Source organism: Pectinophora gossypiella, chromosome 25, assembly GCF_024362695.1.
Source record: "Pectinophora gossypiella chromosome 25, ilPecGoss1.1, whole genome shotgun sequence".
NCBI classification, from domain to species: Eukaryota; Metazoa; Arthropoda; class Insecta; order Lepidoptera; family Gelechiidae; genus Pectinophora; species Pectinophora gossypiella.
Genome location: NC_065428.1, coordinates 8,447,854 through 8,465,902, shown reverse-complemented (window position 1 = coordinate 8,465,902; position 18,049 = coordinate 8,447,854). Strand labels below are relative to the sequence as shown.

The 18,049-nt window shown below is 41.0% G+C and overlaps 2 protein-coding genes across 4 annotated transcripts in view; one reads left to right on the top strand and one right to left on the bottom strand.

Annotated features, from left to right (window-relative positions):
* The window catches only part of LOC126378032 (mitogen-activated protein kinase kinase kinase kinase 5), a 189,934-nt gene that overhangs the window by 29,874 nt on the left and 142,011 nt on the right, over positions 1 to 18,049 (bottom strand). The gene's annotated exons all lie outside the window — the stretch shown is intronic.
* The window catches only part of LOC126378077 (protein enabled), a 77,936-nt gene that overhangs the window by 53,823 nt on the left and 6,064 nt on the right, over positions 1 to 18,049 (top strand). For all 3 annotated transcript variants that reach the window (XM_050026220.1, XM_050026217.1, XM_050026219.1), the window contains 11 exons: positions 3,879 to 4,044; positions 7,123 to 7,278; positions 7,955 to 8,067; positions 9,329 to 9,443; positions 9,905 to 10,059; positions 11,651 to 11,735; positions 12,199 to 12,249; positions 12,831 to 13,007; positions 13,548 to 13,721; positions 14,552 to 14,669; positions 17,281 to 17,369. In XM_050026220.1, coding sequence (XP_049882177.1) covers positions 3,879 to 4,044; positions 7,123 to 7,278; positions 7,955 to 8,067; positions 9,329 to 9,443; positions 9,905 to 10,059; positions 11,651 to 11,735; positions 12,199 to 12,249; positions 12,831 to 13,007; positions 13,548 to 13,721; positions 14,552 to 14,669; positions 17,281 to 17,369 — 1,399 coding nt within the window. The remainder of the gene's footprint in view (positions 1 to 3,878; positions 4,045 to 7,122; positions 7,279 to 7,954; positions 8,068 to 9,328; positions 9,444 to 9,904; positions 10,060 to 11,650; positions 11,736 to 12,198; positions 12,250 to 12,830; positions 13,008 to 13,547; positions 13,722 to 14,551; positions 14,670 to 17,280; positions 17,370 to 18,049) is intronic.

The window sequence follows — 18,049 nt, the reverse complement described above, 5'->3', positions numbered from 1 at the left end:
TTTCCCTCAATCAATATTTTTTCCTCTCAGATGACGCCTTGGCCGAGGTTCGCGCCCTACTGGACACCCTCAATCCTGTTGCCTTAAACGTTGTACCGGGTGAGAGCCTTCAGCGCTCCCCATTTGTCCGGCCAAGTAGTTAATGCCATCTGCGGCAAGTCTACAATAAGTCACGTCAAAAAAAGGCCATTTACTAGTGATGATGATGATATTTACTAGTATTGTAGTTTGGTAATTAACACATTATAATCTTGAGTGCGTATTACACGGCCTGCAGGATATAAATTTAACAAAATCCACAAAAATTACGTATTTTTTACGTATAATAAAACTCACCTTTAGTTAAGGTAAGATATTTATTGCATTCCTGATGTTTTTACAGAGGTCTTAAAAGTAGAGCAAAGTACAAACAGGAACCCTGTAAGGGCACGACACCAACAACTTAAAATTACACACAATGAAAATAGAAAACTAAAAATAATAAAGATTAAGTTTAAAATAATACGTACATTTACAATAATCAGTACCTAACAGATTCGTTAAAAACTCATGCAGCGTATAGAATGCTTTTTCAGTTAAGTATTTTCTTAACGACATTTTGAAGAGATGTATTTTGTCTATTTTAGTTATGAATTTAGGTAATTTATTGTATATTCTCACGGACATAGAGTGAGGGCCGGAGTCTACAAATGTGAAATGGTCAGTTTGTCAGTTTTATACCATATTATATATTTCTCCTCTAAATGTTGTAACGCCTTGTTTTCTAGTATTTATTTATTTATTTATTTGTTGCATGTCACATGGTGGCTTACAGTTCTTAAAGTAAATAATGTATAAGCATGTGACACCCTGTAAGGGCACCGCAAAAGTATTCCAACAATAACTTAAAACTAAAAAAATATAAACTATTTTTTATATAACTAAACTTACTTTATTTAAAAAACATATAATATATACTACCTACTTATACTATTATTATTTTTAAGTAATTATCAGTAACTAAGCTTTATTTTATATATTTAGATAACAATAAAATTATTATTTATTTAACTTATTACAGTCATTAAATAGCTCTTCTAACTTATAAAAGGCTTTATTTAACAAATACTTTTTTAGTAGTTTTTCGAAACAGGATAACTTCTCTTCCTTTTTAATATAGTTAGGGATGCTATTGTAGATTTGAATAGAATTCAATTTTACTACTACAACAGCCAAAACTACATCCACGTATTTTCGTATCCTCGAAGGAATCTCCCGCCAAACGTACTTTTTCTTTTTCCAACTTTTTTTTTAAACCGGCCAAATCCACATGTTGCCAGTTCGTTGCCTAATCGCGTACTGCGGAATGTTAGAGCATGCATCGCTATTTCTGCTCTAACTTTTCGTTCCACTTTTTGAGCGCTCCAGTTCAATCTACGGTACTTATATTATTATATCAATGCTAAAAACCAACCAAGGCTCACGCATACCTCAGTCATGAAGGAAAACCGCATCCATGCAATATTCACCCGTTATTTTCCGTATAGATTTATGTAACTATGTAATATAACCTCCACTTGTCCTCTAAGACCTTGATGACTATTGATAAAACGTCCAAGCTAGGTCAGATTGATTAGTTACTGTCGAATGTAAGGGTGAAAAGTTTAGGTGACAGTTACACTGAATATTTAAAAGCCCCAGGGGTGTTAAAATGGCCACATCGAAGCAATTCATCTTAAAAAGCAATATTGCAATTTGACATTTGCTCATATATAAGTAAATGCGCAATGCTAACAAATGCGTAATAGCAATATTGCTTTTTGGGATGAATTGCTTCGATGAGGCATTTTTAACCCCCCAGTTCTCGATTTGCCAATGCAGCCGGGACCAACGGCTTAACGTGCCTTCCGAAGCACGGAAGAGCTCGAGATGAAAACTTTTTTTTGTGGTCACCCATCCTATGACCGGCCTTTGCGAAAGTTGCTTAACTTCAACAATCGCGGACCGAGCGCGTTTACCGCTGCGCCACCGAGCTCCTCCTGATAGATATCAATTCATAATTATGGTTTGAATCATCTTCCAAAGTGTTTGTTATGGTGTAACTAACTCCCTGTATACTGCGTAGTACCAATATTAAGTTGCCAATATTTTCACCATAATTCTGGTAGTCAAAAAGCCTGACCTTGGGAAGCAATATCCGTACATCCGTCGGCAATCCACCCTGAAAGCTGTCGATCGGCGCTAATGCCTTCCAGGCAGATAATGGTCTGGCTACCTACATAAAATAAGCTCACAAATATACCCCAGTTGTGGTCTTCTTAACATAACATAACAAATACTTTATTGCACAAACAGGAAAAAACAAAATACAAAACAAAAGAGAAATAGAATGAGTGAATGAATATCTTCCAGGCTCGCTTGAGGAGCTCGGTGGCGCAGCGGTAAACGCGCTCGGTCTGCGATTGTTGAAGTTAAGCAACTTTCGCAAAGGCCGGTCATTGGATGGGTGACCACAAAAAAAAAAACGTTTTCATCTCGAGCTCCTCCGTGCTTCGGAAGGCACGTTAAGCCGTTGGTCCCGGCTGCATTGGCAGTCGTTAATAACCATCAATCCGCACTGGGCCCGCATGGTGGTTTAAGGCCCGATCTCCCTATCCATCCATAGGGAAGACCCGTTTGACATTTAATGAGACTTCCGGTTTGATTTGTCAAAAAAGTTAATGTGACATGGTATCAAAGTGTAAGCGAGCGTGATGGCGCCCAGAGTATATTACAGGCTGATCACCTGATTGTCCGAAAGTAAGATGATCCGTGCTTCGGAAGGCACGTTTAGCCGTTGGTCCCGGTTACTACTTACTTAAGTACGTAGTCGTTACATGAGTCATGTTAGGGGCCTTTGGCGGCTCAATAGTAACCCTGATACCAATGTTGATGAGGTTGGTAATCCACCTCACAACCCACACGATAGAAGAAGTGTAGATTACAATGCATGTAGATGGTGTATTTGCGTATGTTCGTTAAATTAGTGTGTGTGAGAGTGCGTGTGTGTATGTGTGAATAGGGTGTGTGCCAGTAAGTGAAAGTGTTCTATGTTTTTTTATTCGCACCCAGAACAGTATAGAACCTAATACATAATTCGTCATAACATTATTTTTTTATTACTGTAGTTTTAAAGTACAGTGTTAATCTATGAAAAGCTTGCGCTGACACGACGTATTTCGCAACCCGGTGGGTGACAAGCTTGGCTCAACGGTTATGCAACCTTCGCCCTACAACCTACACAGACGTGCGCCCACGCTGCCCTACTGCCCTTATCGACGTAACATAAACGGCCTATGAGCACACACCCGACAAACCGTACAAAAATCTCGTTCTTGACAAATACCACAGATACTAAACAGATGCGGCGTGTGCTGCCTTAACACATTGACACATTTGTCGTTTAGTTAATACTATATTAAAAAAATGCAAGAAAATAGAACAAAAAAAAAAACAAGATACTTAAACATTATCAGCCTATATACGTCTCACTGCTGGGCAAAGCCTCCCATTAAACAATTTTGGAGGAGGTATGGAGCATACTCCACCACGCTGCTCCTTTGCTTTGAGGTGTTTTTACGGCTAATAGCCGGGACCAACGGCTTAACGTGCCTCCGAATCACGGAATCATCTTACTTCTTCGGACTACTTTTTAAACTTGAGACTGACAGACTTTAAGACAAATTGAGTTATTTAGATATCCATTCTTCACGATCTTTCGCAGCCGTTATCGCTTGTTACCACGACAAGCGGAGTTGCCCCAATAGAGTTGGTTCATTTATCGCGCGATACGCGATACAACACCGCAATAAAAACAAACTAACGTCACATTTCTAACATATCCCTTCATTTGTCCACAGCGAGCAGTCTATAAGCAGCGCCCGCGCATCCGTGATGGTGTACGACGACGGCCTCAAGCGCTGGGTGCCGTCGGGCACCAGCTCGGGGCTGTCGAAAGTGCACATCTACCATCACACGCAGCACAACACCTTCCGAGTTGTCGGCAGGAAGCTGAACGACCATGAGGTGAGATCCTAAATTCTTCTTTTGACTGGGTGTACAGATACTTCCCTAATAGACTTGGGGTACAGATACTTCCCTAATAGACTTGGGGTACAGGTACTTCTCTAGTAGAGTCGGGGTATAGATACTTCCCTATTAGAATTGGGGTAACGACCCTTGTGTCTACACATCATCATTATCCCGTTTTTCACAGGGTCCGCTAACCTAACCTGAAGATTTGACAGGTCCAGTTTTTTACAAAAGTGACTGCCTGTCTGACCTTCCAACCTGCGAAGGGAAAACCATCTCAATACATGTTAGGTCACATATCTCCGAAATGCACTTCTCGGGAATGTGGGTTTCCTCACGATGTTTTCCTTCACCGCCGAGCACGTGATAATCATTTATGATCCAAACATGAATTCGAAAACAAATTCGATAATTATTGGTTTAGGCCTGTGCTGGGTTCAAACCTGCGACCTCAAATTGAAAGGCAAGCGTTCTACCAACTGGGCTGCCGCGGCTTCTTGATCCCTGTGTTTACACTTGCTAACGTATAATCCGTGCGAATCGAGTCGGCCTCTCTTTATACAGGACGGGTTATACGTTAGCTTAGCGAGTGTAAGAACTAAAAATAATTTGAATTTATCGTGGTATACCTACCTTTCTCCCTGTTAAGTACCTCGACTATACATATACAAAACATTTACACAGGGTGTCTAGACTTTAATTTAAAACAGGCGATCACGATAATAAAAAAACCGTTAGAAATACTCTAGCGCGCCATATTAATTAAGATAAGGGCCCTTAATTAATATGCAAGTAATTAACCCATTAATTACTTGCTAGTACCTATGTATTTTAACAATTAAACCGTTGATAATAATAATGCCTGGTTATTTTCAAGAATAAATATATCCAAAAACACAAACAAAACAAAACAAAAAATGTGTCTGTCCATAATTTTAAATGGGCATACTTAAAAATTTGTTCTAGAAAACGCCACTAGATGGCACTGTACGGAATTAGAACGCGCAAACGTATATGTTCATTGTGGATAGAACCTCGATCACTTTGATTCAATTAGGCGTAAAATTTCTTGAAGAAAAGACGCTGCTTCGCTATAAGGTCAACGCATTAAAACGTGTTGTCCGGTAGGTGGCGTGGGTAATTAACTTATAATGTAGTTTAGTACATAAGGAAAAAATGCACTGCATTCTGCATTAAATGACTCAGTACATTCCGACCTATTTAAACGAAATTCACCGAAACTTTCGTTTTCGAGGGGAAATCGAATAAATATGAATCATAGTCATAATACTCTAAACGTTTTCCACTACTTCGTGGAAACTGAAATATGTATGCTGTGACGTCACAATCGACGTTGACGAGGCAAGTGGACCTTGACTTTTAAAAGTCGATAATACCTCAAGCGTGGCTTCCATTCACTAACGGTAGCTTTCATTCACATTTAATAAAGGACAATGCTGCGCTAAATGCACTGTTTCGTTTTCACCCGACTGCGAAGCAAAAAGAGGGTTATGTGTTTGACCGCAATGTATGTCGTTCGTTACCTCTTCTAAAGAACTTTTTAAAGTAAAAAAGCAATGAAAAATCAGTAATAAATGCACGGTTTAATTTTTACCCGACTGCGGAACAAAAAGAGGGTTATGTGTTTAACCGCAGATGTATGTATGTACGTCGTCTGTTCCCTGTTCTAAATCACTTTTTTAAAGTAAAACAGCAAGGAAAAATCAGTAAAAAATACTTATCAAAATTTAACCAATGAGGTGTCAATAAAAGCGTCTTGATTGTCCGGTTATTTGACGTCACGTTAATTTAAATGTGGCGCCCTCTATTGCTCGAGGACATAAAATGAAGAACATTCTTTTTTCAATCTGTCCTTCCTTAGTTTGCTTCGATTTTTCCGTACTCGGATTTTAGTTTTTAAACTTTTTTTCACATGTACATGCATACGTTAGATACACGCCTGTAATTCCCATTGGAGTGAGCAGAGCCACAAGTAATCAGAAGGCAACATGCCTCCACCACATAATTCCAGCATAGAAGCATCCTATGCACGCCCGTAATCCCTAATGGGGTGGGCAGAGCCGCAAATATTCAAAGACAACTTGCAGCCACGGTTAATGCAAAGTCCTAAGATGGATATGATGAACTTTATGGTGACATCATATCCCCCAAAAATAATATAGATGGCGTTGTACAGATTTAACGTGATAATTATTAATTACCTAATTTCTCATTGCTTGGGTAATTAAATATTCAAAAATATAATGTAATGGCAGAAGCATATATAAAAATAATTGTATCAGATTATGTATAGGATTATGTTACTATCTTCCTTTATTGCTTCTTTGTTTTGATCAATTGGAAAATTCTACTTGATATCAAACAACTCTCAGCTCTGTTCTTGCGTCCGCACCACATTGCGATTTGTTTGGAAGTGCGATTGTATGTTTGTTGAGTGAATGTGTAAAAGTATTTGAACCTTTGATGCCTGTTAGTACTGTCCAATGATATATAATAATATAAATATGAATGTGTAGTAGTTTTAAGTTCTTGGGATATGAATATTGTTTGTAACGCAATGGATATATATCTGTAATGTTGCAAATGTAAGTGTAATATTAAATAAATAAATAAATAAATCAACTCAGAATCATGGTCTGAATTATCCCTCAAAGTTTTCGTTACGATGTCCCTAACATCTATATTTTCGAACGTGAGATGAAAGCAAGCTTTGGCGGCGTGGGTGTGCTGCCGCCAAAGGGTGTTTTCGGGGTACCGAACTGAGCATAGTACCCCGCTAGTCATAAGTTGGTAGTGTGACTAGGGATCGACGATCCAACAGTGTTGTGTTGGAAGCTGTATATATGCGTCTTGCTATGTAAACTTCGATATCGCGTTTCACGACTGCTTGAAGACTGCATTATTGAATGTGGTGCCATCTGTTGCATGTGAGCGAAACTAGGTGGCCAACTAGTTGGGTCCGCCACAAAGCAATTCAAAAATAAGGCCCCAAGTCTATCACGGATTCTTCTTTGATATATTAAACTCATCGTTGGTCATCTCTGTTTCCAGGTGGTGATAAACTGCGGCATAGTCCGCGGTCTCAAGTACAACCAGGCGACTCCCACGTTCCACCAATGGCGGGACTCGAGACACGTCTACGGGCTCAATTTCTCGTGTCGCGAGGACGCCGACAGCTTCGCGCGCGCCATGATGCATACACTCGAGGTACATTAATGCCATCATCATCACCAGCCCATTAACGTCCCCACTGCTGGGGCACGGGCCTTCCCTATGGATGGATAGGCAGATCGGGCCTTAAACCACCACGCGACCCAGCAGCCCAGATTGTCCGAAAGTAAGACGATCCGTGCTTCGGAAGGCACGTTAAGCCGTTGGTCCCGGTTACTACTTACTGTTGTAAGTAACTAGTAGTTATATGAGCCATGTCAGGGGCCTTTGGCCGCTCAATAGTAACTCTGACATCAGGGTTGATGAGGTTGGTATTCCACCTCACAACCCACACGATAAGAAGAAGAAGCAATGGTTCCTTCCATTATTGGAGGCATGGTTGTATCTATTGGTGACAAGTGTGTGGACATGAGTGTGGCCAGCAAAGTGAAGAAGTACGGTCACTAGCATTAATATGTATACACTTTGGTACCATGTCACATTAACTTTTTTGATAAATTGAACTGTAAGTCTCACTAAATGTCAAATATGTTAGTGCGACAGAGTCCTAAAGCGGGTACATTATATTGCTCATGACTGTACACTGAGCTCATCAGTGCATCTACATAAATGTTATCAACTAGCCATGATATAATTAGTAAGGAGAATAATTAAATTTATTCCACCTCACAATCGACACGATAAGAAGTGTCTCACCACCATAATGTTACAGGTGCTAGCCAACAAGCCCGCAGGCAACGTGGCGCCGCCGCCGCCGCAACCGAACCCGCCCGCCGCGTACAACGGACACAACAACCAGCACTACGACGAGGATATGGGGTACAGGTACTGCCAGTACTAGTTACCTTTATGTTGTTTTGTTTGTTTCAGACGACATACTTAGACTATACTCTCGGTGGGGTTAATCATTAGCTTCCAAACGTTTTTTCGATTCTGCTCCGCACCACCCAAATCCCCTGGTAGTTGCGGCTTCCGAGTACCTACATTCCGCTTAGGGACGGTACTGAAAAGTATCGGCGTCCGAAGGACGTAATATACGATCCCGACGACGCGATTACTCTAGCCATAGAGACAGCCAATCAGCTCGCGACACCAAACACTTCAGGTCCCCGATACCGACCCCGCCGGCGTGGTCGACGATTTCCCTCATTCAGCGCTTATCGCTATCGACCCACTAGGGTCGATTAATTCTTTCAAATATTTTTCCTCTCAGACGACGCCCTGAGCCGAGGTTCGCGCCCAACTGGGCACCCTCAGGCCTGTTGTCTTAAACGTTGTACCGGGTGAGAGCCTTCAGCGCTTCCCATTTGTCCGGCCAAGTAGTTAATGCCATCTGCGGCAAATCTACAATAAGTCTCGTCAAAATATTGGTGGGGTTAATTTAAAATTATTTTTGTTCGTTAGCTCCACTATTTTTGTAATGTCGTATTTAATTATAATATATATGTCTAATATAAATGGGTATATGTCTGTATGTATTTATTTTTATATATTTCTATTTTATTTTTTATTATTTTTATTTGTTTTTTTTTTTATTTATAGTATTTATTATTTTATACAAGATGTTGCACTGTCCCACACCAAATTGTAATAATGTTTCCTTTCCACTGGTTGCCTGGAAAAAATTGCTGCTTAGCAATAATGCCGCCAGATTGTACTGTATCTATCATCATTTGTGTAAATTTGTTTTGCATGTTGTGTGCACACAACAAAGTATATTTGTATTTGTATTTTATTAATATTTATTCCATAGTTAATACAGGGTGTTAGTGACATCGTAACGAATACTGAGGGGGATGATTCATGATTCAGACCATGATTCTGAGTTAATATCAAGTGGAATTTTCCGTCACAAAATTCATGACTTTTTTTAGTTTTTTTTAATTATATTTCAATTCTATACGTTTGCGATGGAAAATTCCATTATATTATTCGTTACGATGTCACTAACACCCTGTATAGTTCTTACATTTTGAACCATTATTCCTTTTGACACACAGTGGGCATGGGCTAGGGTGACGCCAGAAGTGTGTCGAGGGGCTAATTGTCCTTGCCAATACATTAACATACATCTACTCCATTCCAGAACGATGACCCGTGAAGACGCGGCCATGCTGCAACAACCACAGTACCATGCCCCACAGAACCATCAACACCAATATCACGCCCCACCCAGCCAGTACCATGCGCCGCACCATCAGGTAAGTGTCACCAGAAGATCACTTCCAATTGCAAACGACAGGCTGCAACGACTTGAGTGGAGGCGACATTACTGGTTCCTTTCAAAGTCTATAATGTATTTTTTTATTTATATAATTTAAGAGGCGTACTGGTTTAGCCTGATAAAGTGCTCAATTATTGAAATGAAATGTATTTCTTTGGAGTCATACGCGATTATTATATGTATTAGTGTAGTTTGCTTTATATGAAATACCCACATCAAGTAATATTTACTTAAGTAAATAAATAAAATAAATACTGGTTCCTTACGATCAACAATACTAACTAGGGTGACATGACTGTGCCCGCGTTAGAGATCACGGCATAGCCGCCGTGACGAGTTGCTTGCTACCGTTAACGTGACGCCTACATTATGACAAGAGCGTTTATGCATTTTTTATTTCAAAAGAAAAAAAATGTAACATTACATTCCCCTCTACAGCAGCAGGTCCCAACCCCGCCTGCGCCGCCGCCGCACGCGCACTCACACACGCAGCCTCATGCCCACGCGGCTCATACGCACGCGCCGCACACTACGCATACATTGCCGCATCAGCCGCCGGCCGCTCCTACGCCGACACATCATCGTACTAACAGGTAACACTTGTCCATGGGCAGAAAGAACTTAGCATTTTAATTTTAAGACACTCAGGCTCAAGTAAAATAAAATATGTCTGTGTCTTCCCTGGTTTGATTAGGACATTGATCCGTGCTTCGGAAGGCACGTTAAACCCTTGGTTATCATGGTTGACCTACTGGTTATAAGTACGTAGTCGTTACATGAGTCATATCAGGGGGCTTTGGCGGCTAAATAATAACTCTGACACCAAGGTTGATAAGGTTGATAATCCACCTCACAACCCACACATTAGAAGAAGAGGATCTCTGATACATACATACATACATAAACTCACGCCCGTAATCCCTAATGGGGTGGGCAGAGCCACAAGTAATCAAAGACAACTTGCAGCCACTGTTGATACGAATTCCAAAGATGGATATGATGAACCTTATCTCTTATGATCTCTGATCTGCTGTGTTTTATCTTAAGTGGTATTGTAAAGAAGCTATTAATAATTGAAAAAAGTCATTAATAATAATTGTTTTATTTATTGGCATAAAACGAAGTGTGTCATTTACTAATTTGAGTTTTGTTTTTCTAAACACACTATTTATTCTTCTTCACACACTATTTAAGCTTCTTTACAAAGCTCTTTGTTATAACGTTGTAAATGACAGTCATTAGCATAAAAGAACATGCTTTATAAAACTACGAATGCGAGGATGATTTACTATTAAATAAGCTCAGTCTGTTGGTGATCTTTATAGATACCATTTGTGTGTTTTGAGAAAGTTGTCCCGTGAATTTAAGAATCATAACACCGATTTGTTCAAGGTTAGTTATATTCGTACTCGATCTTACGCAGTAATCTATTTGATAATAGAAAGAAAACAAGATTTCATCAATGGAGTAGTTCTTAGGTTTAGATTTGTCGATTTAATTTTCTCTTAATGTAAATATGTGTAAATATGTGTGTTGACAGGGTGGGGAGGGGGGAGATGTAAATGAGATCCATGGACTCATTACGTTCTCTATGGTATTAATAATCTTTGTCTTATAAAATGTCAAAAATATAATTTTATTTTCTGAAGAAGAGGTTATGTAAAAATGTGAATTATTTGCTTCGAATGTTGTTTCTTTATTTCAGGTGAATTTAGTTATTTAGTATAGAATAATGTAATTACTTAAAACAAGTGTATTAATAAAAAATCTTTATTTCAGAGAAACGCAACGTAGTTTTTATTTCACAAGAATATTTCATTGTCTTTAAGAACACAATGGCCCCGATTCCTGGAGACACCGTTTAATTTTATTTTAAGTTATATCCGTCATTTTCATATCCGTCGAAAAGGAAAGGGACGGATGATTCACGGCTCTTAATTTTAGGAAGAATGAGTAAATGAACGTGTCGGGTTATTGACGGATGTAAAATTTTTAGACGGTTGGTTTAGATTTGTGCTTAAAATTGACGTGTGTTCCATACATTTTATGCTTGTCGATTACCCGTCCCTTTCCTTTTCGGCGGATAAGAAAATGACAGATATAACTTAAAATAAAATTAGATGGTATTTACAGGAATTAGCACCATTATATATGTATAAATAACGTCCGGTGTGTGTGCCGCAGCGCCCCGATGGCCCCCAACATGTCGCTGTCGGCGCCGCCCGCGCCGCCTCCCGTGCCGCCGCACCAGAACCTGCCGCCGCCTAATGTGAGTAGATAGCGTAGCCACCGAACACGAAGGGACGTCTGTCGAAGGACTTATAAACATGCAGCATAATTAAAACCAGAACAAATATGAAAAATAATCACAACCGTCCTTTGGTCTTTGCTGATATGCAATTTATCCCAGGTAACTTTATGGCGAAAGAAATTTCAATATATAGGAGACTATGAGTCTCTGCTAAAAAGTGTCCAAAATCATACATACGTACATAAACTCACGCCTATTTCCCACTAAGCTTCAGTAAGATCTACTCTGAACCGACGTGAGTGTATGCAACGATTGATGAATGCGGTGGAAGCGAGAGAAGTATGTCAGGATCGAAGCAAATGGAATTCCATAGTCTCTGCTTACCCCGGTGGGAAATAGGCGTGAGTCTCCAAAAAAATATTATTTTTTTCTCTTTATTTTGAATTCCTTTAAAATTTATTGTTTGTTTCTATAATTCCAGGGTCCTATGGCTCCGCCTACACCGCCTGCCGCGCCTCAACCGCCACCGATGGTGAGTTGCGACATAACTCGTGTTATATGTTTTTTGGTTTAAATGTTTACGCTATTTTCACACCAGAGGATACTTAAGCACGTCGACAATAATGCCTGAGGGCTTTTTAGAATTATATAAGAAAAGCGTGGTGAGCCCGTACGTGAAGCTCTCGTCACACTGCGGGCGTCACGCTTGGCGCGACGTCACGCGCCCGCAGTGTGACGTAAGCTTTATAATTGAATAATTGCGTCAATATGTTTGAATTTGTATGTATGTCCTTCAGCTACTGGCATTATCGTCACGTCCATAACGTTATCCCGTTTTTCACAGGGTCCGCTTGCCTAACCTGAAGAATTGACAGGTCCGGTTATTTACAGAAGCACTTTCTCGGCGATGAATTCATCACGATGTTTTCCTTCACGTCTGAGCAGGCGTTACATTACATACATGGCGTCACGCTTGTATCCCTTTAGGAGCAGGCAGAGGCGTATAGTGCATGCATCCAATCCTCGCCAGCTGTGTTTAATTAATTACATACTACACAATACACGGACGAAAATATGTTAAGGGTAATTGATATTGACTCTTTCTTCCCCCAGCAGCAGTCCACCCCAGCAGCGCCCGCGGCGGGCGCTCCGCCCCCACCCCCGCCTCCGCCCGGGCCGGGCGCCGTGGCGTCCCCGCCGCCGCCGCCGCCGCCCCCCGCGCCCGCGCCGCCCGACCTGTCGGGGCTGGCGGCGCAGCTGCAGCAGGCCAGGCTGAAGAGGCAGGCCAAGGTTGATACTCATTGGATTTATTTTTGAACCCTCGCTGATTATGATTCCATTGAATTGATATATAAGCACGTCACGAAAAATTGTATGTTAACTTAGCTATACAGTCATAAGCAGTGGTATATAGATTCAATAAATTCATCAAAAATTACGTAGGTTACGGTCGACGTCGTAGCATCTATAGCGCGTGGTGATTCGTAACGCGGTCGGGTTATACAAATCCACGTGTTGCCAGTTCGTCGCCTAATCGTATACTACGACTACGGAATGTCAGAGCATGCAACACTATTTCTGCTCTAACTTTTCGTTTCACTTTCAACGCCTTATTAAGTTACATAGCAAACGTAACCGTGGCATTCAAAAATATCTTTATTCAATAGGTAACATAATTACACTTTGAATCGTTAATTTTTACATAACGAACGTCTCATCCGCCTAAAACTACTGCAGCCTTTCACAACCTGTATAGCAGGGGAAAAGAAGGGGTATTTAGGGTTAACGCCAGGTTGATAGCACAATGTGACGAGTGAGGTGTCCCCGCAGCAGCAGCCGGCCACCCCGGGGCCGGGCTCGGAGGCGGCGTCGCCGCCGGGCGGCGCGGAGCACTCGGGCTCGTCGTCGTCGTCGGGCGGCTCGGCGCGCGGCACGCTGCACACCATGATGCACGAGATGCAGCGCACGCTGGCCCGCCGCCGGGCGCACATCGACAAGGCCGAGGTGAGCCACGCCCACACACCGCTATATACTTTATTAAAAAAAAAAAACTAGGGCTACACGTTTAGTCATGCATAAGCCTACAGGCTGCACCTCTAGTGCCGCATAAGTCTACAGGCTACACCTATAGTGCTGCATAAACCCACGAGCTGCACCTTTAGTGCTGCATAAGTCCACATAAAGCACCTTTAGTGCTTCATAAACCCAAGAGCAGCACCTTTAGTGCCGCATAAGTCTACAGGCTACACCTATAGTGCTGCATAAGCCCACAGGCTACACCTATAGTGGTGCATAAGTCCACATAAAGCACCTTTAGTGATTCATAAACCCAAGAGCAGCACCTTTAGTGCCGCATAAGTCTACAGGCTACACCTATAGTGCTGCATAAGCCCACAGGCTACACCTATAGTGGTGCATAAGTCCACATAAAGCACCTTTAGTGCTTCATAAACCCAAGAGCAGCACCTTTAGTGCCGCATAAGTCTACAGGCTACACCTATAGTGCTGCATAAGCCCATAGGCTACACCTATAGTGGTGCATAAGTCCACATAAAGCACCTTTAGTGCTTCATAAACCCACGAGCAGCACCTTTAGTGCTACATTTACCCACGAGCAGCACCTATAGAGCTACATAAACCCATGAGCGGCATATTTGAGGTTGCATAAATATTTTTTTTAAATAAAACTTCTAATTAAAAAAAAAAATAATAAAATAAATTAAAAGAAAAACTATTAAATAAAATTCTAATTAATTTATTATTTTTTACTGTATTTTTTTTGTATAATAATACAGTGAATTTTCAGATTCCTTATCTAAGTGTGTGTGTCGCAGGAGTCGTGCGCGGAGTCCCCGCCGCCGGTGAAGTCGTGGGAGCGGGCGGCCACGCTGCCGCACCGGCTGCCGGCCGCATGTAACGGCCAAACCAATAATACAAACAATAACAACCATAGTGAGTCGCTTGCGAGGTTTCATTTGCGCTGACAGTATATATTTATTTATTATTAAGACAATTTGCAAAGAGATTTTTTTAATATGTCTGATTCGGACGTGACTTGAGCTCTTGTCAAGCCGGGACGAGCGTGTTAACCATTACACCACCACCACGGGTCTGATATTTGAATCGCTCGCCTTTTTACTCACGTGCGATCCGTTAATTTTTATATGCACCAGCCGCGTCTGCAAGACAACCTCGCCGCGCGCGGCGCGAATTATATCGAGCGCTTGGACCAATAAACGATACGAATGCTATCTACGTAGATGGACGTCAAACGGCTATTGGTCGAAGCGCTCAATATAATTCGCGGCTGTATAGTGTATACCTGTTATAATATTACAGAATTTTTTAATGATGATATAAATAAATATATATAGTAGGTAGTTATCCTTCAATTGCTCTAAATAAATAGCTATTATAGGTTATTAATTTAAGTGTAAAGTTCCTAAAGAGTAGATTTAAGATATGTTAGTTATAGATTCCTTTTTTATTGTTATTATTTTTAAGTAATCGGCAACTAGTTGCCCCTATTGTTTGCTGTGCCCTAGCAGGGCGTCACATGTACGCATATTTATTACAACACCTTGTATAACTTGTGACTTGCAATAAACTTCTATTCTATTCTATCTTCCAAATGGCAAGTTCTAATGTGTTACGTGAAATGGGTATATATTTTCGAACGTGAGTTGAAGGCGAGCGGGGCAAAAATAAGGCCCCAGAACTTCGTCCTATCCGGCGCCATCTATCAGAAATATTGAGTACTAATATTTTTTAGACTGATAATAAGGTACTTTCCAGCTCGGTGACGCAGCGGTTAACGCGCTCGGTCTGCGATTGTTGAAGTAAAGCAACTTTCGCAGAGGCCGGTCATGGGATGGGTGACCACAAAAAAAAAAAGTTTTCATCTCGAGCTCCTCCGTGCTTCGGAAGGCATGTTAAGCCGTTGGTCCCGGCTGCATTAGCAGTCGTTAATAACTACCAATCCGCACTGGGCCCGCGTGGTGGTTTAAGGCCCGATCTCCCTATCCATCCATAGGGAAGGCCCGTGCCCCAGCAGTGGGGACGTTAATGGGCTGATGATGATGATTATAAATCGACATTTACTAGCTCGTCGGCACGTATGTTATGTGTAGTTAGATATATTTATTTATATAAGTATATCGTATGGTACGTAGTTAATAAAGAGTGAGCACTAAATAACAATGGAACATTTTTCACAATGACAGCCTCCATGGTCTAGTGGTTAGAGCGTTAGGCTCACGATCTGGAGGTCCGGGTTCGATTCCCGATGGGGACATTGTCGAAATCACTTTGTGAGACTGTCCTTTGTTTGGTAAGGACTTTTCAGGCTTGAATCACCTGATTATCCGAAAAAGTAAGATGATTCCATGCTTCGGAGGGCATGTTAAGCCGTTGGTCCCGGCTATTAGCCGTAAATACACCTGCACCAACCCGCAGTGGAGCAACGTGGAGTATGCTCTATACTCCCTCCGGTTGATTGAGGGGAGGCCTGTGCCCAGCAGTGGGACGTATATAGGCTGTTTATGTTTATGTATTTTTCGCAATAAACGATCTAAACATTTATATGCAAACTGCTTATTATGTTATGTTCCGTCTATGGATAGTTTAGAATAGAATTTTAGATTAGGGGTGGTATTAATAAACTAATCTCAGCTTCGAGACTGCCCTCAAGATCATGTCAATGTGACAGTTCTCATATAAAGACAGGGACTTGAGCATGGTCTTGAGGGGTAGTCTCAGATGAGACCACCCTAGATTTAGACAAGATTTAGCGTCACACCATTGTGTTTTGTCATAATCATAAAGGTTTGTCCACGTTAAGACTTTTAAGGCAAGAGTGGTCACATAGTCATTTCAAATAGTACTGAACATCTTTTATATTCCGTTAAGAATTCCCACCTAAATAGTTACACATTGTATAGCGAGTGTTAGTGACATCGTAACGAATACTGAGGGGGATGATTCAGACCATGATTCTGAGTTAATATTAAGTGGAATTTTCATTCGCAGAAGTACAGAATTGAAAATAAAATTCAAATTCAAAATATTTATTTCGGAAACTAGTCGATATTATGTTAGTAACAGAAAGCTTAACCTAGTATTAGTAACAGATTAACATTAATATAAGCGAAATGGGACAGGCCCGAGTCACCTATGCAAACAAAAAACTAACAAACAAAACAGAATCAGAATCATTTATTCAACGTAATTATCATGGATAAACTTGTTGAAGGTCAATGTAACATTTTTGAATTTACGTCATTTCGCAAGGTGTTATGGCTGAGGAGAAGAAATGACAAGAAACTGCAACAGCAACACATCTTTTAAATCAATGAGGGTACATTACAAGTTATTTAATAACTAGAGGACTAAACAAATATGAATGTTGCGACAGAAAATTCCACTTACAGAGTCATGGTCTGAATGACCCCTCAAAGTTTTCCTTACGGTGTCACTTAACACCCTGTATATGGGTGTTTGTGTGATAATATATATTATACTATATACAGCTAGAGTTATTATATAAATGTGGTTGTATTTCCAGCTCACGCGGAGTCGGGGGCGGCGGCGCCACAGTCCCCGCGCTCGGTGCGCAAGCGGTTCGGATCCGCCTCCGAGGAGACCATACTCAAGGTATACAAATGGCATTTACTATTTAACTGGAAGTCCACCAAATTTTAAAAAAAATATCTCTATTCAGTTGGTAAGGGTGAATCTCAAAATTTCAAGTTTGGTGACGAAATTTCATATTATTTTTTCGTGAAAAATGGGGTTCCGACATGAAAAGGATCCAAAAGGATCCTCGGTTCCGACATGAAAAAGGAATTTTTCAATTCCCAATTTTCCCAATTTCCCCAATTTTTCGAAAAAATTATATGACAGTTCGCCACCAAACTTGACACATTTTGATATTTACCCGTAACATAGTTAACGTCTCATCCGCCTAAAACTACTGCGGCTTCTCACAACCTGTATAGCCAAAGAAAAGTAGGTACAGGGCTCTAGACAACCTCCGTGGTCTCGTGGTTAGAGCGTTGGACTAATATTCTGGAGGTCCGGGTTCGATTGCCGATGGGGAAATAAATAATTATATCACATGGTCGCCAGGACTTGTGCCCGGTTAATGGCTATATGCTCGTCCCCTATTACATGGATATACATCTCTGCCTAACCCTTCGAGTAGGCAGGCTCAATGTTATGTGTTATATTGTGTGTGTTTTTTTATGGAAGATAGGCAAGCATTTGACCTATATAAAGAAGCTGTGGTAGCCCAGTGGCAAGAATGCTTGACTCTCCCTGTGAGGTCGCAGGTT